The 22,673-nt window shown below is 41.6% G+C and overlaps 1 protein-coding gene across 6 annotated transcripts in view; it reads right to left on the reverse strand.

Moving 5' to 3' along the window:
• RFX3 (regulatory factor X3) overlaps positions 1 to 22,673 on the reverse strand; it is a 397,177-nt gene that overhangs the window by 4,576 nt on the left and 369,928 nt on the right. For 4 of the 6 annotated variants that reach the window (XM_077249136.1, XM_077249135.1, XM_077249132.1 and 1 more), the window contains 5 exons: positions 20,026 to 20,180; positions 8,444 to 8,541; positions 8,214 to 8,363; positions 7,104 to 7,312; positions 4,380 to 4,533 (listed from right to left, as the gene is read on the reverse strand). In XM_077249136.1, coding sequence (XP_077105251.1) covers positions 4,380 to 4,533; positions 7,104 to 7,312; positions 8,214 to 8,363; positions 8,444 to 8,541; positions 20,026 to 20,180 — 766 coding nt within the window. The remainder of the gene's footprint in view (positions 1 to 4,379; positions 4,534 to 7,103; positions 7,313 to 8,213; positions 8,364 to 8,443; positions 8,542 to 20,025; positions 20,181 to 22,673) is intronic. The other 2 variants (XM_077249137.1, XM_077249133.1) reach the window with 1 other exon arrangement.

Here is a 22,673-nt window from a genome sequence, read left to right on the forward strand (position 1 = left end):
CGGTCTGGTCAAATGGGCGTCTCAGCTCTGCTCCGGCGCCTCCCATGTTCATTCCATGACGTCCTCTTCGGATCTTTACGCCGCGGCTCCGGCGTAGGCGTACTTTGTCTGCCCTGTTGAGGGCAGAGCAAAGTACTGCAGTGCGCAGGCGCCGGAAAGGTCAGAGAGGCCCAGCGCCTGCGCACTGCAGTACTTTGCTCTGCCCTCAACAGGGCAGACAAAGTACGCCTACGCCGGAGCCGCGGCGTAAAGACCCGAAGAGGACGTCATGGAATGAACATGGGAGGCGCCGGAGCGGACCGGAGACACCCATTCGACTGGACCGCAGCGGGACCGCCCCTGGGTGAGTATAATCAAACGTCTTTTTCTCCTCTTTCAGGTAACATCGGGGGCTTATCTACAGCATTACAGAATGCTGTAGATAAGCCCCTGATGCCGGTGAGCTTACCTCACCAGCCATTTTGGGGGTGACAGGTTCCCTTTAATAGCACCTAAAATATATTGGTTCCATGTTCTCATGACACTTGGGAGTTCCAAATGTGGACCCCTTCCCTGGCAGACATATATGATATATACTGCTCATATGTCTCCAGTGACGATATCCCATTAATTTCTACTTCAGTTCTTGGGACAAGCACAATCCTATAAGTAAGAAAAGGCTGTGCACCGCAACTCTAGACAATGAGTAAAATTAGTGATGAGCGAATATACTCGTTACTCGAAATTTCTCGAGCACGCTCGGGTGACCTCCGAGTATTTGTTAGTGTTCGGAGATTTAGTTTTTCTTGCCGCAGGTGAATGATTTACATGTGTTAGCCAGCATAAGTACATGTGGGGGTTGCCTGGTTGCTAGGGAATCTACACATGTACTTATGCTAGCTAACACATGTAAATCATTCGCCTGCAGCAAGAAAAACTAAATTTCCGAGCACTAAAAAATACTTGGAGGACCCCCGAGAGTGCTCGGGAAATATCGAGTAACGAGTATATTCGCTCATCACTAATTAAAATACTTCTGGGTGTAGATGGAGTAGAATTGAATAAAATACAAAATTCTTTTTTACTTTTTGTTACTACTTTGACACTCTGTTCAAATGATTTCACTTTCTACCACCATTTAAACCAGGGTAAGAGAGAAATGTTAAGACAGCAATTATACTTTTAATATTAGATACTGTTTTTAAAAGAAAGACTTTGAACAAGTTACATTTCTATTAAGTAATAGCAATAAAAGGAGAATGTCCATTCATGTATTCATAGTTCGGCTCTGGTGTTCAAGCTCAAGATCTAGTCAGCCTCATGGCTGGGCAGGCTTATAGCAAAGCTACGTTCACATTTTTTTAAAAATATTAAAGTATAAGGAGTCAAAGGTGGCATGGCATTGTGCTGACAAGAAGAAAGGAATAACAGCTTGGCATTAGCCATTTTATGCCATTCTCCATCCCATCTGATTTTTCTAAAAATACATTTGGCTGGAGGACCTCTTTATATAAGTCTGTTGGTTTATAATTTGCTTGACTGCCTTGTTCTCACTACATATAATTCTTCATAAAATGCTTACAGGCTTGTGGTTAGAGATGGGTGAACCCCTGGGTGTTTGGGTCTGGGGGGTTTGGAAGAACAGTTAAAAAAAGTTCGGGTACCAGAAAAGTACCCGGACCCGAACCCAAGTGAATGGGGGCCAGAACATCCATGTGTATGACAGCGCGGCAAACACTACTTATGATGGGCGGTAAAATCAGTACTGCCAGTTGGACAGGAAACCTACTGTTTGGGTACGGTAGCTATCAGCTTCAAAAGGCAAAATGACTAGTTATTAAGAAAAGAGGGGTCCACATGCTGTTTTTCTAATTATTTAAATAAATAATTAAAAAAAACGGTGTAGGGTCCCTCCCATTTTCACAACCAGCCTTGCTAAAGCAGACAGCTGGGAGCTGGTATTCTTAGGCTGGTAAGGGTCCATGGATATTGCCCCCCCAGCCTAAAAATAGCTCCCGCAGCTGCCCAGAAAAGGCACATCTATTAGAGGAGCCAATTCTGGCACTTTGCCAGGCTCTTCCCACTTGTCCTATAGTGGTGGCAAGTGGGTTCATATTGTGGGGTTGATGTCACCTTTGTATTGCCCTGTGACATCAAGCCCACAGCTTAGAAATGGAGAGGTGATATAAGACACCAAGAAATTACTAATTCTATAGTTATATTGTAAATAAACACACAGTCAGTATAAAGTATTTTATTTGAAATAAAAACAAATCACAATTTTCCTTTTTTATTTAAAAATAACAGTTATACTCACCTAATGCCCATTGTATTGAATCCTTTGTCTCCTGCAATAAAACAAAAGTAAAAAACAACAATAAAAAAACAACAATATCCCTCACCTTTCTGACGTTCTGTCATATGCAGTAATCCATGTTCAATATGAACGTTGCAAAGATGCGACCGTCCAGGCTGCGAACCACTGATGAATGAGCTGCAGTGAGCAGCAGTGACCTTATTGAGGTTACCACAGGTCAATGAGGCTGCATTCCCAGCCGGGCCAATGAACTGTGGTGACATCCCTCCGGTGAGATCACCGGTAGCACAGTTAGTAAAAGTATCACGGTGCAGAGGAGAATTCACTGCAGTTCTAATTCATTGCAGTGAAACTCTCCCAGTGAACTGTGGTGACCTCCCTCCAGTGAGATCACCGCTAGCATCGTGAGAAAAAATCTCACGATGCAGAGGTGAGTTCACCACAGTTCACTGGGAGAGTTTCACTGCAATGAATTAGAACTGCAGTGAATTCTCCTCTGCACCGTGATACTTTTACTAACTGTGCTAGCGGTGATCTCACCGGAGGGATGTCACCACAGTTCATTGGCCCGGCTGGGAATGCAGCCTCATTGACCCGTGATAACCTCAAAGAGGTCACCGCTGCTCACTGATACTGCGCTCACAGCAACTCATTCATCAGTGGTTCTGAGCCTGGACAGTCACATCTTGGCACCGTGCAGGTTGAAAACTATTTATCCCCATACACGAATATAAATAGTGTCTGGGGACACTACAGCGTTTGACATAATGTCGGACAGGTGTATGATATTATTGTTTTTTTATTTTTGTTTTATTACAGGAGACAAGGGATTCAATGGAATGGGCATTAGGTGAGTATAACTGTGTTTGCTATTTTTAAATAAAAAAGGATAAGTGTTGTTTGTTTTTATTTCAAATAAGACTTTATTCTGGTTGTGTGTCTATTCTTGATAACCAGCCTTGCTAACTCTGACAGCTGATGGTTGCAACCCACAGATGTCAGTTTTGCTTAGCTGGTTATCAAAAATACAGGGGAACCCACACCGTTTTTTTTTTAATTATTTATTTAGAGCACAGGCGCCGGCTGATGAATACTCAGAGCGGCCTATCACGTTCCCTAATCAAACTCATTTTATGTTTGTGTGTGTGTAGCCCATTCGCTATCTCCATCTACCCCCCACTCCCTGAAGATGGCTGGACCATCATTGTAAATACATCATTGTAAATACACACCTGTACTTTGTATCTCCCCACCTTTACTGTAGATTGTAAGCTCTCACGAGCAGGGTCGTCGTATTTTGTTTTATTCTGCTTTATTACTGTATTGTTAACATTGTTACCTATGACTGTTGTGTTTGAAACTGTTAAACTGTAAAGCGCTGCGGAATATGTTGGCGCTATATAAATAAAGATTATTATTATTATTATTATTACTCCCATCAGCCGCCACCTGCTCACATTGTTATTAGCGGCAGCAGACACCAGTCACCGTAGGTAAACTTTATACCTCCGATCACAGCTGTGGGCTCAAGCTGTCATTTGATGCCGTGACTGTCTATCCGGCGATAATGATTTACTGATGTAAAATACTGACCAAATAAAGAACGTGTGAATAAGCCCTTATTGGATCAATTCTAAAATCTACATTTCCATAAGGATCATCAAAATGAACATTGTCAACCTCAATACCTGACCTTTCCCGGCGCCTGCGCACTGCAGTACTTTGCTCTGCCCTCAAGAGGGCAGATAAAGTACGCCTGCGCTGGAGCCGCAGCATGAAGACAAGAAGAGGACGTCATCGTAAGAAGATGGGAGGCGCTGGACCAGACTGCGACACCCATCGGACCGGATCGCAGCAGGACCGCCCCTGGGTGAGTATAATCTAACCTCTTTTTCTCATCTTTCAGGATACATCGGGGGCTTATCTACAGCATTACAGAATGCTCTAGATAAGCCCTTGATGCCGGTGGGTTTAGCTCACCTTCGATTTTGGGGGTGACAGGTTCCCTTTAAAGCTGGTAGTCCAGTTTGGTATGTCTTATTCTGCAAATAATCCATTATAAAACATATGGTAACACACTCACCTCTCCCATGACGGCAATTGGGGATTCACCAGTTGCCTGAGCAACTCTATGTTCAACTAAATAAAACATGTATTCATCATAGAGAAGGCGAATCAGATGGAAAGAGCCAAAGCTAGCAGCACTGCGCAGGGTTAAGTCACGGATAACCATGGAACTGTTTAAGAAAACAAATGCACGTTAAGTGATTAGGTATATTTGTGAAGCATCTTTAAAAATAATCTAATGCTGTAGAAAAGACATATAAATGATGGTTATAAATATATGATAGATTTCCAACTTTGATCAATCTTTAAAGTTCACCAGCACAGGAACTGCCTGGTCACTAGTAGGTTGTAGTCTTTGAATCGATCCGATGGACAATTGAGAGACCTTGTGTATGACCGTATGCTTGTTCTATAATCAGCTATTCTGGGTCATTACAACAATCAATCCAGGGAATGATTCAGGAATCTAAAAGGGGTACTCCAGGGAGCTAAAACATGCTTGTACTGTCCCTGCGTGACAGGAGCTGCTCATCACTGCACTGCTCACCGCTCACGTTTGGGACATTACAGCAGTGTACAGCTCCATGCTGTTACTATCTGCCAGTCTCCTGATAATAGCTGTTTATCTGCAGAGAACAGGAGTCTTAAGGCCCCGTCTCACTAAGCGATTTACCAACGATCACGACCAGCGATACGACCTGGCCGTGATCGTTGGTAAGTCGCTGTGTGGTCGCTGGGGAGCTGTCACACAGACAGCTCTCTCCAGCGACCAACGATCAGGGGAATGACTTCGGCATCGTTGAAACTGTCTTCAACGATGCCGAAGTCCCCCTGCAGCACCCGGGTAACCAGGGTAAACATCGGGTTACTAAGCGCAGGGCCGCGCTTAGTAACCCGATGTTTACCCTGGTTACCAGTGAAGACATCGCTGGATCGGTGTCACACACACCGATTCAGCGATGTCAGCGGGGCCTCAACGACCAAAAAAAGGTCCAGGCCATTCCGACACGACCAGCGATCTCGCAGCAGGGGCCTGATCGCTGGTACGTGTCACACATAGCGAGATCGCTATGGAGGTCGCTGTTGCGTCACAAAACTTGTGACTCAGCAGCGATCTCGCTAGCGATCTCGCTATGTGAGACGGGGCCTTTAGCCATGCCCACTCTTCTCAGTGGGAGCTGCACACTGGTAGGTGACATAACGTCCCAGAAGGGAGGGGTGAATAGTGAGGAGCAGCTGCTGTCCCATGGAATTACAAGTGTTCTAAAGATAATAGAAGTGCCCTGGGCATCTCATCTTTATAGTTTATGAGGGCAGGGACAAGACAAACATGTTTTTATCTCACCAGAGTACAGGCTGGTTTACACGGTCATGCCTACAGTATATGAGTACATATGAGTACTGATTGACAATATAACAAGTTCATCAGAGCTCGTTTAAGGCCCTTTTACAAAAAAGATAATATATATATATATATATATATATATATATATATATATATATATATATACTGTATATATATATATATATATATATATATATATATATATATATATATATATATATATATATATATATATATATATATATATATATATATATATATAAAAACATAAAGTGGTTTTAGGTACAAATGATTGCTAATAGAATTAATTCATTACTGATCGTTTTACCCCATAAAGTTTGTATATCATCAGGTGCACATCCTCTTTTCACACTGGATGCTAAATGAACATTTAACTTTTTTCACAAAACATTTTCTTCACATCCAATTTGCTGATAACAATGAACAAAGGCTGCATAAAAGATGTAACCAACTGATGAATGACAGTTTTGCTTGTTTGCAGCTATACGTCTTCCATTCGTGTGTCCGTTTTATACATCCATATGACATCTGTATGGCATTCGTTTTTAAACATCAACATTAAATAAATCAACTTCCTATGTTAATAATGACAATGTATCCCTAAAAATGTGATACAATATGGAAGACCTCTATGGGGTCCAATTTTTTTTGCACACCCATAGACTTGTATAGTTGAGACTCGAAATATGGAAGTGATTAGTGCATGCTGCAATATTTTTAACATGGACATTCGGTCGTGGGAAAAAGATTCTAATGTGAACAGCCCTATTCAATAACACTGGTCAGTACACTCGTCTGAGCAAACCCTAAAGTTTGGGTTGTTTTTACAGTCACATCATAGTTTTCTCCATCACAAAATATATGATATATGATATACAAATATAAGAAAGATAGACAGATAGATAGATGGATATTAGATAGATAGATAGATAGATAGATAGATAGATAGATAGATATATGACAGAGAGATAGATAGAGAATAGATAGATACATATTAGATAGATAATAGATAGATATTAGATAAAAGATAGACATAGATATGAGATACAATCAATTTCATAAGAATTATCATGCAGCACAAATATCATGCAATAATTCATTAAAAAACAAAATTCTCTTAATAGGGCGAAGATAATTTTAACACTTTATGCATAACAAAATGGAATGATATATTGAAAGAGGAGATAACAAAATGGAATGATATATTAAAAGAGGAGAGGCATTAAACTTTTCTTGTAAGTGATTTAGAAAGTTTTCTTTTTATCCTGTTTGGGATGCAGTCCTAACAGATCTTAAAAAGATTAACAAGGGTAAACCAATCGTACGAAATGGTAAATGTCACTGAGCCCTAAAAATGCATTCTCACTGTATTACCTGTAAAATGACCATTTTAGCAGAAATTGTCGAGCTGCCTTAGGAAAGCTGGGCCTCCCTTCATACGGCTTGAGTGCTTGTGTCACCACATTATCGAGCCAGGCAGCCCACTGCTCCAAAGTGCTTTGCTGCTGAAGAGTCATTTTGAAGTCGGTTTCCAGTCTCTGCACCATGTTGTCATCACACTGGCACACCCAGGAAGCCTGCTCCTATGACAAACCAAGACACAATCACATTTCATGGCACACCCAGGAAGCCTGCTCCTATGACAAACCAAGACACAATCACATTTCATGTCTTATTGCTTCAATCAAGTGCTAAGGATCCTTTGGGCAGCACGGTGGCTAAGTGGTTAGCACTGCTGCGCTGGAGTCCTGGGTTCAAATCCCACCAAGGACAACATCTGCAAGGAGTTTGTATGTTCTCCCCGTTTTTGTTTGCGTGGGTTTCCTCCAGGTTCTCCGGTTTCCTCCCATATTCCAAAGAAATACTAAGGGAATTTAGATTGTGAGCCCCACCGGAGAAAGCGATGATAATGTGCGCAAACTATAAAGCACTGCGGAAAATGTTAGCGCTATATAAAAATAAAGATTTTTTTTTTTAAACTGTCCTTTGAGTGTGATGCTCTACAGCACTTTCGTTAGCGGCCATGGCACTACCTTTTGGAGACTATATTGCTTCACGTTCTCCCATTTCAGCATCTCGTGTCAGTGAGACCAAGGCTAATAAGGAGCTGATATTCGGTTCCTCTCCATATGAACCTTTTAGAATTTACACTGAACCCATAAATCAGGGGTGGACATAGACAGAAGAGGTCCAGTGTGCAAAATCAGTATTTGGACCATTTGCAGTCCAATAATGTGTTTGCGACAGAAGCTGTTTGCTTGTTTGTTGGTGGAAGTGGGCCCCCTTAGCTCTTGGGCCAATGGTGTCTGCTCTGTTGAAAATACAAATATCTTAACTTCAATAGTCAAAGATTGGAGTGAGCTGTGCCATCTACATGAATTATTTCTGTCCCAGCCAGAAATGTACAATAATTGGATACCAGAAAAAGGGGAGTTGTAGAACATCAGTGGTATGTAGCAGTAACGTTCTTCCATTTCATATTACCTGGACATTGGCAAAGTCCACGCGGTTGAGGTCATTAAGCATCTGGTTAATCTGAGATGTGTTCTGGAGCACGGCACGCGCTGCCTGAGCCAAGTGATTGAGAGATGTATATCTTCGCAGAGTTTGAGCAAAGGCACTTACAGCAGCAACCTGTTGAACCAATAAAAGCATTACAAATACACCTTCAGTACACTGTACTCTTCCTATTTATTTTTTATGGAGAAACTCGCCTTGATTTGTACCATTCTTTGTGGAATATTACTCATGGCACTAGAGAGCCAACCTTCAAGGCTTTTTGCAAAGTTTCGAACGGCTTGGGTCAAGGCACCTGAAGAAGACAGTATAGTTCAGACCATTTATGTAACAGAAAACATATTATTATCTAACTTTTACCAAGGTCCTATCGTGTAAAAAGACAGTTTACCTATAAAATGATAGCAAACTGGAACAAAACACAACAAAAGGACACAAAGATCAAAAACATAGCAGAAAAAAGCCAGTCATTTTTCTCAAAACTAATGCATTACAAGATGCAGCAGACGCCCTTGGTATGGGAGCAAACCGATAACAAAATGAGCCAGTACAGAACTAATGCTGCTCACAACTAAAATTTTACTACAGTCTGATATATGTTGCTTCCATACATTGCAGTAAAATAGAGATTTGCGCAGGTGATGTAGTCAGCTCATATAGGATTACATACGCTGAATTATTAAAAGAAGAGATCTTAAAAATGGTGAGGGAATAAAACACAAAATCCCCAATTCATTTAATATTACGTTTCCTTTGCCAGTCTTAATGAATCAAGTGCTTGTGTAAGAGTTGGCAAATTCATTAAGAGGTGTGAACCTCTTTAAAGAATTTGGAGCATCTTTCAACTGTCATGCGCCATCCCAAGATATGTACGACAGGTAGGGGCTGGTATACATTATTGTCATAATTTGAACCACTTTTGTGGCATAAACGATGATTATTTTTACGCATTGAGTAAAAGTTTAACTTTTAAACATTTTTTATTTGCAGCAAATTGATTGTGTCCTTTGTGCCATTTTTAATCTAGTGTTTTCAGTCCTCGTCACATGTGGATGTGGTTTTCATTATTTGTACTCCAATACAATAGTGGAGTACACAAACTGTTTAATTAGTTTTTTTTGTGCAGAGAATGATTTACAAAGTGACATTTTAGATGTTGTGCTACATTTTACTAAAAAAAAAAAAATATACAAATGAGGCAAAAGAGCCTGTTTGAATTTGCGCTAGTTCATCTAACGTCATTTTGATGAATTTTGTGAACAATCTGACAGTGTAAAAACACAAGACAAAAAAATGACTTAAAAAATGCTGCAAATAATGAATCAGGGCTAAAATAAATTACATTGCATTTTTTTTCATTATACAGTGATTGCTCTTTATGAGGTCTCCTTCACAAGTCTGTAAAAAACAAGTATGCGAAAAACCGGTATCACGGATCCATAAACTTTCATTAGCCCTTGTCATCCGTGGTGCAGGAAAAAAAACTGACATGTCTCTATGTATTTTGCACAGATACACGGTCCATGTAAAAACACCGACATGTGCATAGCCACACAGGTTTTAATGAATATCCGTGAAAAAACGGATACCACACATACTGGAAACACAGATGTGTGAAGGAGGCCTGAGTTACAGCTTGAGACTCCCTTTTAACAAAGTTCAAGACAGGGACAATTTCCTCCATTCATGACCAACCATGTTTTTCATACAGAGGGTTTTAAAAGGTCTAAAATGTTTCTAGTTGATGTAAATGGAGGAGTAAGTGCTGGCAGCCTGCCCTACATAGTATACATTGTACTTGTTCAGAGCTGAAAGGCAAAGATTATATCAAACCATCTCTGCATTCTTTATGGGGAGTCTGGCTGTGTCTGACGGACATCTCCCTGCTTCAGCAGCTGTAGGAACTCTGTGCAGATACTTATTTTGCAATAAGGTTCTAAAATATCATTGCAAAGTTTCATATTGTTGTGCCGTCTGCAGTTAAAGAGCAACGATTTTTTAATGATGCGTCAAAGAGTACTTTGTAACATGTCTGTTTTGGCAAATACATGTATTGCCCCGTTAGACAACAATTCTATAACATATTTTCTTATTTATTTATTATGCTTTGCTTGGCGCCATAATATTCTGAAGATCTTCACAGACATCATCATCACTGTTCCCATCATTGTTCCCTACCAATATGTCTTTGGGTAAGAGGAAACAGGAGTACCCGGAGGAAACCCACACAAACACAGGGAGAACATACAATCTTCTTGCAGATGCTGTCTTTGGTGTGATTTGAACTGAGGAACTGGGCAGAATGTTGGCTCAGTGGTTATCAGAATATTAGCAATACAAGTACCCAAAAATTCTATCCTGAGTCTCTCTGACTCCAATTATATAGATTAAATGCAGCAAAGTCAGCCCTTGAAAATCAGTTTAAAACTTAACATTTAATATATATACCTAAAAAAGACATAAATAGACATTCAACATAAAGTGCTCGTGATTATCAGTGCACTAGATAAAAAATGTCACCCAATATGCTGTATGCTGGCCCTCGGATTTTTTTCTCCCCTATCACGGGACCCGACCATGGGTGGAAAGGACATAAAGACCAAGAATCAATGAAAGGGGGGGAGGAGGGGGCTATGGGGTCCTGTTTACCCTGTCGTGCCCTCTGCAGTCAACTCCCGCCCTTACAAGGGCAGTACCCAAGTGTGAGCCTGTTTTTTGGTGCCCATGATCAAGTATAGCCTCCCTTAAAAGATGTATCTTCCCTACGCGTTTCCCCTCCCGTTTAGGGGGTTCATCAGGGGAAGTTTCTCCAGGCTTAGAAATAACAAACGAGGTCACCTGCAGTGGCAGGACATGACCTCTCTATATGCCAAAATCCTGTATGTGAGGAAAAAAGTGGTCTCTCACCTGTTTCGTGTAACCTGCCATTAAATAGACTGGGGAGGTCAGATGGAGGATGGTGCTGTGGTTCAGCGTCTGACATCATTTCCTCCTTAGTTCCAGGAGTGAAAGTGTTTCTTTCTTTCTATACATCCTTATGTTACTGTATTACTTTCATACCCCTTCTCTTTCTTACTTCTATTATGGGCATTGATGTTCCCTCTATTTTTACTTTCTTTTAAAACGTCTCATAAATGTATTCTTTAATATCTGCTGAAGTCCGCGCAGATGCAATAGCGGCCGTGCCGGCCAGGTGACCATGTGATCACAGGTCCTAGTCGGCGCCGGTTTACCGCTGCGCATGCGTTCTAGATTCAATATATAGTACAGTACCTAAGATTAAAACGTAATTGTTCAGAGAAAAGGGAATTCAAATTCTGGGCGGGAGTTGACTGCAGAGGGCACGACAGGGTAAACAGGACCCCATAGCCCCCTCCTCCCCCCTTTCATTGATTCTTGGTTTTTATGTCCTTTCCACCCATGGTCGGGTCCCGTGATAGGGGAGAAAAAAATCCGAGGGCCAGCATACAGCATATTGGGTGACATTTTTTATCTAGTGCACTGATAATCACGAGCACTTTATGTTGAATGTCTATTTATGTCTTTTTTAGGTATATATATTAAATGTTAAGTTTTAAACTGATTTTCAAGGGCTGACTTTACTCAGTGGTTATCACTCTAGTCTTGCAGTTTTCGGGTCCTTGGCTCAAATCTGCAAGGAGTTTATATGTTCTTCCCTTATTTGAATGGCTTTCCTACGGGTACTCCAGTTTCCTCCCACACTCCAAATACACAGCGAATTTACACTGTGTGCAAAATTATTAAGCTAGTGAGTACATTGACTGTATCATAATTTTTATGCACATATTCCCAAATGCAAGCTGTATAAACTTGAATGCTTATTGGATGGTGATGTGTATTTGTGTAATGAGGGAGAATATGGCATAAGGATATTAACAGCCTTTATCAAGGTGTGCAGAATTATTAGGTACAGACAAAATAGGCCAAAAAGAGATTAATCTAACTTTGAAAAGTCAAAAATTGCTACAAGTCTTACAGAGGGCTGTAGCAATCTTGAAATTGCTAAGATCACATAACCATCAAAAGTTTTGTTGAAAATAGTCAATAGGGTTGCAAAGAAGGTGTTGAGAAAAAAAGATGCACATTAATTGCCAAAAATTTGAAAAGAATGGAGCATCAAGTGACCAGGAACCTATTATCCTCCAGTATTGACACATTGCAGAACTGCAACCTCCCTGGAGAGCCTAGAAGTACAAGGCGTTCAGTGCTCAGAAACATGGCCAAGGCAAGGAAGGCTGACACCTGACCACCACTGAACCAGACACAGAAGGTGAAACATCAAGACTGGGCGGGCCAAAATATATCTTAAGACTAGTGTTGAGCGATACCGTCCGATACTTGAAAGTATCGGTATCGGAAAGTATCGGCCGACACTGGCAAAGTATCGGATCTAATCCGATACCGATACCCGATACCAATACAAGTCAATGGGACTCAAGTATCAGACGGTATCCCTGATGGTTCCCAGGGTCTGAAGGAGAGGAAACTCTCCTTCAGGCCCTGGGATCCATATTAATGTGTAAAATAAAGAATTAAAATAAAAAATATTGATATACTCACCTCTCCGACGCAGCCTGCACCTTATCGAGGGAACCAGCAGCCTTCTTTGCTTAAAATGCGCGCGTTTACTGCCTTCCGTGATGTCACGGCTTCTGATTGGTCGCGTGCCGCCCATGTGACCGCGACGCGACCAATCACAACAAGCCGTGACGTAATTTTCAGGTCCTGAATGCCTTCAGGACCTGAAAATTACGTCACGGCTTGTTGTGATTGGTCGCGTCGCGGTCACATGGGCGGCACGCGACCAATCAGAAGCCTTCAGGACCTGAAAATTACGTCACGGCTTGTTGTGATTGGTCGCGTCGCGGTCACATGGGCGGCACGCGACCAATCAGAAGCCGTGACGTAATTTTCAGGTCCTGAATGCCTAGAATTCGGCATTCAGGACCTGAAAATTACGTCACGGCTTGTTGTGATTGGTCGCGTTGCGGTCACATGGGCGGCACGCGACCAATCAGAAGCCGTGACGTCACGGAAGGCAGTAAACGCGCGCATTTTAAGCAGAGAAGGCTGCCGGTTACTACCAGGGCGCGTCAGAGGGTGAGTATATCCCTATTTTTTATTTTAATTCTTTATTTTTTACATGGATATGGATCCCAGGGCCTGAAGGAGAGTTTCCTCTCCTTCAGACCCTGGGAACCATACACTGGTAACTTCCGATTCCCGATACCACAAAAGTATCAGATCTCGGTATCGGAATTCCGATACAGCAAATATCGGCCGATACCCGATACTTGCGGTATCGGAATGCTCAACACTACTTAAGACAGATTTTCAAAGGTTTTATGGACTAATGACTGACTGTTGACGGACCAGAATACAAGGAGAGAAGAACGGAAAGTACACTATTGTAGGTGTTTACTACAGGCCACCTGGATAGACTGAAGATATGGATGAACTATTTTTACATCAGAAAAAAGGATGACTCAGTGATCATGGGGGATTTTAATTATCCAGATATTTGTTGGGATACCCTCTCAAGCAAAAGTAATGGGTCCAGAAAATTCACTGGACCAATTAGAATTTGCCATCTTAGACCTAATTCTTACCAACAGGGAGGAAATGGTTGAGGAAGTAAAGGTAGCGATCATGTAATCCTCGAATTTTGGATTACAAAAGGAGGAACACCTGTGAGGACTCAGACTTTAAGGTTGGACTTCAGAAAGGCAGATTGTAATAAACTCAGAAAGAGGGTAGGAAAGGTCCAATGGCTGTATGTTCTAAAGGACAGAAATGTCCAAGAAGGATGGGAGATTTAGCTGAATTAAATTCTCACTGCACAATCAGTAACAATCCAGAAAAGAAGGAATAAGTGGAAGCATTTAAAGAGACTAGGATGATGAACACAGAACTTAAACAATTGCTAAAAAAGAAAAAAGAAATGTATATCAAATGGAAAGAGGTGGGGATATCTAAAGAAGAATATAATGCTATCTGCAGGGAAAGCAGGGCAAGTGTTAGAACAGCTAAATCCAGTAATGAAGTGACGCTTGCAAGGGAGACCAAAAGCAATAAAAAAGGATTTTGGGGGTATGTCAAAAGCAAAAGAAAAGCCAAAGATGCTAAAGGATTTTTACAGGATTAAAAGGGTAAAGTTGTCAAAAATGATGTTGATAAGAAAGCAAATGTAACATCAACTGATGTTCACTGTACTATCGAAGGAATAAAAGAATCCACACTATCTATAAACAGAGAGATGGCGAGGGAACACTTAGCTAATTTGCATGAACTTAAATCTCCTGGTCCAGATGAATTACATCCTATGGTACTGAAAGAGATAGCAGAGGAAATTGCAGAACCACTAACGAGAATCTTTGAAAAATCATGGAGAACAGGAGAAGTCCCAGAAGGTTGGAGAAGGGCAAATGTTGTCCCTATCTTCAAAAAAGGAAAGAAGATAAAGCCAGGAATTTACTGGCCAGTGAGCCTTATTTCTATACCAGGAAAGATCTTTCAACAAATTATTAAACAGCATGCATGTAAGCACCTGGATAAGAATACAGTAATTAACCAGAGGGTTTGTAGCAAACTAGTCATGCCAGACTAATCTAATTTCCTTCTATGATGGAATCACTGACTGAGTGGATCGGGGAAATGCGATAGACATCGTATATGTCGACTTCAGCAAAGCATTTGATAAAGTATGTCATACTATCCTTATTGAAAAAATTACCAAGTTTGTGATTGAAAAGGCTATGATTAGGTAGATTCATAACTGTCTCAGTGATCATATTCAAAGAGTGGTAAATGGATGAACATAAAATTGGAAGAGTGTTTCAAGTGGGTTGCCACAAGCCTCTGTCCTGGCCCCAGTGTTGTTCAACATTTTTATAAATGATCTAGGTACGGGTATTGAAGGTAAACTAATCAAATTTGAAGACAATGCAAAGCTAGGAGGAATAGCTAACACTGGAGAAGACAAAAGGATTCAGAAGTATCTAGATAAGCTTGAACAAAGGCAGAGACTAATAGAATTATATTTAACAGGGTGAAATGCAAGATTCTACAACTGGGCAATAAAAACGAAAATTACATCTACATAACGGGAGAACTAGAACTAAGCAACAGCATGTGTGAAAATGACTTCTGTATACTAATAGATCCCAGAGTGCACATGAGTCAGCAATGTGATGCAGCAGCAAAAAGGGCAAACACAGTTCTAGGATGTATTAAGAGAAGCATATAATCTACATCACATGAAGTAATTATCCCCCTCTACTCCTCCTTGGTCAGGTCTCATCTGGAATACTGTGTCCAGTTCTGGGCACCACATTTTAAAAAGTAATTAAGTAATTGAAAAACTGGAGCAAGTTCAGAGAAGAACTACCAGGATGGTGATCGAACTACAAACTATGTCCTACGAGGAACGGTTAAAGGGGCTGGGAATGTTTAGCTTTTAAAAAAGAAGGCTAAAAGGTGACTTAATAGCTGTCAATATCTGACGGGATGTCAAAGTTTTGAGTGATAATCCTCATTCTTATTTGCGCATGGAAACATGAGAAGCAATGGGATGAAACTGAAATGGAGAAGATACAGGTTAGATATTAGAGAAAAAACTTTTTGACAGTGAGGGTGATCAATGAGTGGAACAGGCTGCCACAAGAGGTGGTGAGTTCTCCTTCAATGGAAGTCTTCAAACAGAAGTTGGACAGGCATCTGTCTGAGATGATTTAGTGAATCCTGCATTGAGGACCCGGGAGGTCTTGTCCCACTCAAACATTCTATGATTCTATGTGATGGAAATATATATATATATATATATATATATATATATATATATATATATATATATATATATATATTTCATATAGATCTCACTTGCATATAAACTCATATATACTCACAGCTAATATATACACTATAATCAGTTGCATAACTTGACCCCATGAGCCAGACCTGCTCAGACCAGACAGTTCCTTGGCGTTTCCAGACACCAAAACAGGAACCAACACCAGATGTCTTAGATGATGTCTAGATTTTTGCTGAATAGCAGGAAAAAGACGACAGCTACTTATGAAGTGCTAAATCAGCTTGTTGTTATGCCTTAACCAGAATCTTTCATGTATTCAGACAACCAATAACATTGAAGCCCAACAATATGGTAATTAACTAACCTCCCCTAACCACCCCTTTCTCTATGCAATTATAAAATCATGTATGTACAATAAACCGTCAGTATTGGTGGAATGTTATTTTGTCACCATGGTGTACAGTGACATTCTTGATGAGCGCTCAAAATACTCAGTCTAATGGGGAACAGCCGCAGCACACACAGGGATACATTTATCCAAACCAAATTTTCATAACCTCTAGATGGCTGGGCCATGGCTGGATATAAAAAATGGCCCATTCCCGTTATTCTTACTGGAAGTGTATGAATACATTGAAAAATAGATTTTACCATTCCTCTTGTGAAATGGGTGATACTGTATTAACTGTTGGGCTAATGTCACCCCCAACTCAGCCGGTATTTAATTAATTCATAGGTTTCCAATAGGTATACAAGAGGAACACCATAACAAAGAAATCAAAGAAAAGATGATCCAGAATTGTTTTATTATGGGGAATGCCGACATGGCTGAAGAGGTGCCAGATCTTTTTTTCTTAGACTTGTGTCATTTACAACACTGTACGTACATTTCTTTCTGCGTTTTTTCTTAAGTACATTTTACCATATTGGCATGAACTGTAGAAGCTTTGAAAAAGAATAGGTCGGTGAGCATTTAGCCAGCACCGCTTTTCTTTTTAAAATAAGCAGGCGAAGGTCATAAGTCTTCATGTAGTGGAAAGCCGTAGGCGTTAAATTGTTCCTTGCTATATAGCATGTAATAAGTCCTGCGCAACGCAGACATGCACATCAATTCAAAGCAGCTTTGTTTGCCACAAGGTTCTTTGGGATTACTGCTCTTCAGAAAATCACATTGACTTTCAAATTCCTGCTGCTTGGCTCATGGGCAGAATACAGACACGGGCTGCGGCAAAATAATGACTGGAAGGACAAAATATTATAACCAGTAAGCTGTAAGCACAAATACTACAATCATGGAGAGAAAAAGGAGATTATCAGTAATCCCCATTTGTAAGATTACCTACGTAAGACATGGATGGTGGACATGTTTTTAGCAACATAAAAGTGCGTGATTAGCGCATGCTGACCATGCATTATGTAGGAGTGTTGGCAGGTGAATCTGTGCCAGCTACGGTGCCAGCTCAGGCAGACTTGAGAGTGGTGGTTTATACCTACACCTCAGAGAATTAAGAAATAGGCATATTATAAAATAATCAAGGTCAGGAGTTATGGTGCCAATGATGTTCTATCATGTGTGGATTATGACTGGGTCGTGAGTGACGCATACTAGAAATGCACATTGCCTGGCAGATTGAAGCTATTGCATGCGCTTACAACACCACCATGCTGGACTCACGAAAGGCTGGAGTACAGAAAAGCCACTTCAATAAATCCGACTGACAGTTTATTTTCTTGCCAGACTTAACACTATATATATTTCATTTGAATAAGATGCCCATTAGCAATTTCAATAGCAAAGATTCAGCAATGTATTTACTCCGGTTTTTGGCGTAAGTACATTGAAGAATACAGACGTGTCCTTATTTACATTCCTCTTAGCTCAACATAGAGGAGTAATGTAGTAAAGTAAAAAAAAGATGGTTTTGTCAATATTTTTTGAGATATCTATGTGATTAGCCTATGTGTGGCCACCTAGTGGTTGTGATGGGTATTGCAGTCTGTAAAGAATTTTGCTAACGTGATGTAATTATATATTAAATTAGTATTGTGAGAAAATGAGGTCCTTAAAGGGTTATTCTAGTCTGAATAAGTTGTCTCCTGTCCACGGGAGCAGTGGGATATACACTGATCTATCAGTTATCACCTGCTCAAAGAATAGGTGATAACTTGTTTAGGCTGGAATACCATTTTGAAGAACATTCACAGAAAATTATGGGTGAACAAATCTGTATTTGTTATGCTGTAAGAATCTTGCTGAAGAGCCACCAACTGAGTAGCGTTACCAGGGTCGGTAGACTGTAACGTCGCGAGACGAGACTCCATGTTCTTGAGAAAGGACATGATTCTAGTCTGGTTCTCCCGCAAAAAAAGTAACTCCTTTTGAGTGGCAGAGACACCAGCGGGGTCCATGGCCTGGTTATACTGTTATGCTGTAAGAATCAGGCTGCACTCAGATGTCATCCGAGTGCAGTCCTATTGTGAGTGTGACGATACAAAGAAGGAAAACGGAAAGTGGACCCTCTAGACCGCGACGACGAACCCCTCACGTACGAGCTGACCAGATAGACCGCCCCCTATACAGGGAGAGTTAGGGGCAGGCCCGCGAGGGACTATCGCCACGGAAGCTGGAGGACCAGGACGGGAGAAGACCAAGAAGAGGGGGAGATAGTAGGACCACAGGATAGGTGAGTACTGCAGGGACACAGGACTGGTGGGTAAACTGCAGCAGTGCAGGGACTGGCAGAGGAACTGAGGGAAAGCAGAGGCTAGCAGGATACAAGAAAGACAGGATAAACCCAAAGTCAGAGGGAAAACGAACTACACAGAGACTAAGAGCGGCCAGGAACACCTGAAGGAACAAATGATAACCAGGCACAGAGCACCCAACCGAGATCACAAAAAATGGAGACGCTACAGGTATCGGAATATGGTGCAGTTTTTTTTTATATATTTTGGATTTTTTTCACCACTTAAATAAAAAAGAACCTATACATATTTGGTGTCAATGAACTCGTAATGACCTGGAGAATCATAATAGCAGGTCAGTTTTAGCATTTAGTGAACATGGTAAAAAAAAATTTCAAAAAACAACTGTGGGATTGCACTTTTTTGCAATTTCACAGCACTTGGAATTTATTTCCCGTGCTCCAGTACAAGATATGTTAAAACCAATTGTGCAGTTAAAAAGTACAACTCATCCCGTAAAGAACAAGCCCTCACATGGCTATTTTGACAAAAAATAAAAAAGTTATGGCTCTGGGAAGAAGGGGAGCAAAAAATGAAAATGCAAAACCAAAATACCACTGGTCATTAAGGGGTTAAAGTACAGTGCCTGGCCATCTCAATGCTCAGCCAATGTATTAAGTAAACTATGCCTAACAGTTAGCTAAAGCTAACACTGCCCGCTGTTTTTACATTTGGAATTGTGTATTTTTTCATTAACTTTTCTATTAAAAAAAGTCTCTTTTTTTTCAGACATAAAAATCTTTTCCACTAAATAATTTCATCAAATTGCTCTTTTTTACTAAAAATGTTTTATGTTTTCAAATATGTCTTGCATTGGTGGCCTAACACCTTGCACTGTTCATGCTTTGTATGGTAGAAGCAAAGCTGAACTTTTGGATCCTGAAAAATGCAACAAAAAAGCAGCAAGAAACGCAGCAAAAAAGTCAGTAAACACTGCTTTTTGTATGCAGCTTTTTTTTACTACCAAGAGATCAGGTTTGGGCTGCAAAAAAGAAGCAAAAAGGCAATGTGTGAATATAGCCTTCAATGTGTTGTTTTTTTTTTTTTGTTTTTTTTTTAAGTAGGAGACTTCCATGGATGTGATGCTAGTATATGTACTAATGACATATCAAAAGATCATTCTTGGTTTGATTCCTCTTTCAAAGTGTATCCAATATACTATATATGGGATTGCGATCACTGCTCACATTCTGTAACACTTACTAGGAATTGGTCTTAGGACATCGGGAATGAGGATCTCCACCAGAGCTTGATACATCACGTGGTCACAGTTGCACATCCACTTCAAAATGGATTCATTTTTGCAGAGCAAAATCAACTTTGACTTTGGCAGTCTGCTTTCCATTTCACTCAGGTTGCTGCCATAAAGAGATGAGATAAAAATGAAATCTATAGCTTGCAAACTATGAAATAGAAAGTGAAAATAGGCAAGAACATGTAACTTTATTTTAAACTAATGTAAGCAGGGTCGGACTGGTCCATCGTGGAACTGGAGGATTCTCCGGTGGGCCCAGGCACTTACACCAGCTGGCATACAGGGCGGCAGCTGCCTGGGGCCCCCGCTGCTCCAGGGGCCCCCAGCCAGTGGCATGTCGCTAATAGCAGCACACCCAACTGCTATGGGGCCCGCCCATCAGAGGGGCCTGCCCAATGCCAGCGAAGCAGCAGTTGGAAACAGGAGCCTGTCCCCGCTGCTAAAGAGAAATTAATATTCTCGCTTCCCCACGCCCTCATAGGCGTGGAGAGGAGTGAATATTTATTTCTCTTTAATACCGGGTAGTGTTAGCCGCAGGCTAAGGCTAACACTGCCCGTATGTAAAGCCGAAGCGGCTGCATTGGGGCCCCGGAGATGGGTCCCTGCAAGGCGGCTAACAGTGAGGGCAATTGGTGGACAATAGCAGCGGAGCTGCAGAGATCCGATGCCGTCCTGCTTCCTGCCTGGTGCTTCCTGCCTGACACAGCAGTGCAGCTGGATGACAACATCATTCAGCACTCGGCTGTTTCAGAGAAAAAGCTGTTGGTGATGAAGATGCTTTCAGGATGTGTTGTGGCTGTGGGGATTGTGCGGAGAGGTGAGTGGTGCTGTGTGTGGGTCTGTCTGCGTGCGAGTGTGTGTGTGTATTGGAGATGGCAATGATGTGGGTGATGGAGACAGCAGTCATGGGGTGGTGGTGGAGAAGGCAATGATGGTGGTGGTGGAACGGACGATGGAGTGGTGGAGGAAGAGGCAAGGATGGAGATGGTGGAATGGGCAATGATGGGGTGGTGGGGGAGAAGGCAATGATGGAGGAGATGGAGAGGGCAATGATGGGATTGGTGGGGGAGAAAGCAATGATGGGGTGGTGGGGGAGAAAGCAATGATCGGGTGGTGGAAAGGGCAATGATGGGGTGGTCGGGAGAAGGCAATGATGGTTGTGTGGAAAGGACAACGATGGTAGTGTGGGAAAGGACAATGATGGTGGTGGTGGGGGAGGAGGCAATGATGGAGGTGGTGCAATGGGCAATGTTGGGGGAGATAGCAATGATGGAGGTGGTGGAAAGGGCTATGATGGGGTGGTGGGTGAGAAGGCAATGATGGAGGTGGTGGAAAGGGCAAAGATAGGGGTGGTGGGTGAGAAGGCAATGATGAGGTGGTGATGACAATGATGGGGTGGAGGGGGAGAACAATGCTGGAGGTGGTGGGGAGCTGCATTATACTATATAAGGGGGCTACATTATACCCTATGAGGGGGCCGCATTATACCCTATGAGGAACAGCATTATACCCTATGAGGGGGGCTGCATTATACTATATGAGGGGGCTATGTTATACTTTATGAGGGGGCTGCATTATATTCTGTGGGGGGCTGCATTATATTCTGTGTGGGGGCTGCATTGTCTAAGGGGGCTACATTATACTATATGATGGGGCTGCATCATGCCTTATGAGGGGGCTACAGTACATTCTATGGGGGTTGCATTATACCTTATGAAGGGGTTGCATTATACTCTGAGGGGGCTACATTATATTCTGTGGAGGGGCTGCGTTATGCTATATGAGGGGGGCTACCTACATTATATTCTATGGGGGGCTGCATTATACCTTATGAGGGGGTTGCATTATATTTTGTGGGGGCTGCATTGTATTCTATGAGGGGGGCTGCATTATATTATTTGAGGGGGAATACATTATATTCTATGAGGGGGGCTAAATTATATTCCATGAGGGAGGTTACATTATATTCTATGAGGGAGGCTACATTATATTCTATGAAGGGGCTACATTATATTCTATGAGGGGCTACTTTATATTCTATGAGGGGGCTACCCCAACCCCTGCTACATAATTAAGATGTGTACTACCTTATAGTATACCCTGATATTAGCGTGTTTTACCACACAATTGGTGGTCTTGTATTTATTTCTATGTAGCTACATAGTGAGTCCCGAGAATGATTTTCTCTGGTTTGCCCCAAGGTGCTCCAGTCCGACGCTGAATGTAAGTCCTTAAAGAGGATATCTGAAACTACTGATGTCATGCTGATTGACAGCTAGCTCTCTGCTGCCTAATTGGGGAAGCCGGCTGTCAATCAGCTTGACCAGTAGTCCCGCCCTGTCAACAGGAAGAGAAATTGCTGCTCTGTTGACAAGGAGTAGTTGAATTTCTGGCAGGAGTGGTCAATGACCGGCGCCTGGTACAACAGACAGGTAGTTGTCTCTGTTAGCAACCTGTGTTTATGCCTTTTTCTTAAAGTGCCAGATATCCCCTTTAAATTAAGTCCTATATAAAAACATCATATTACAGTTACTGGTTTGTACTACTAGTACTCAAAGCAGTACCAAAAATAGCAGAGCTGAAAGAATACACTGGA

Source organism: Ranitomeya variabilis, chromosome 1 (genome assembly GCF_051348905.1).
Source record: "Ranitomeya variabilis isolate aRanVar5 chromosome 1, aRanVar5.hap1, whole genome shotgun sequence".
NCBI classification, from domain to species: Eukaryota; Metazoa; Chordata; class Amphibia; order Anura; family Dendrobatidae; genus Ranitomeya; species Ranitomeya variabilis.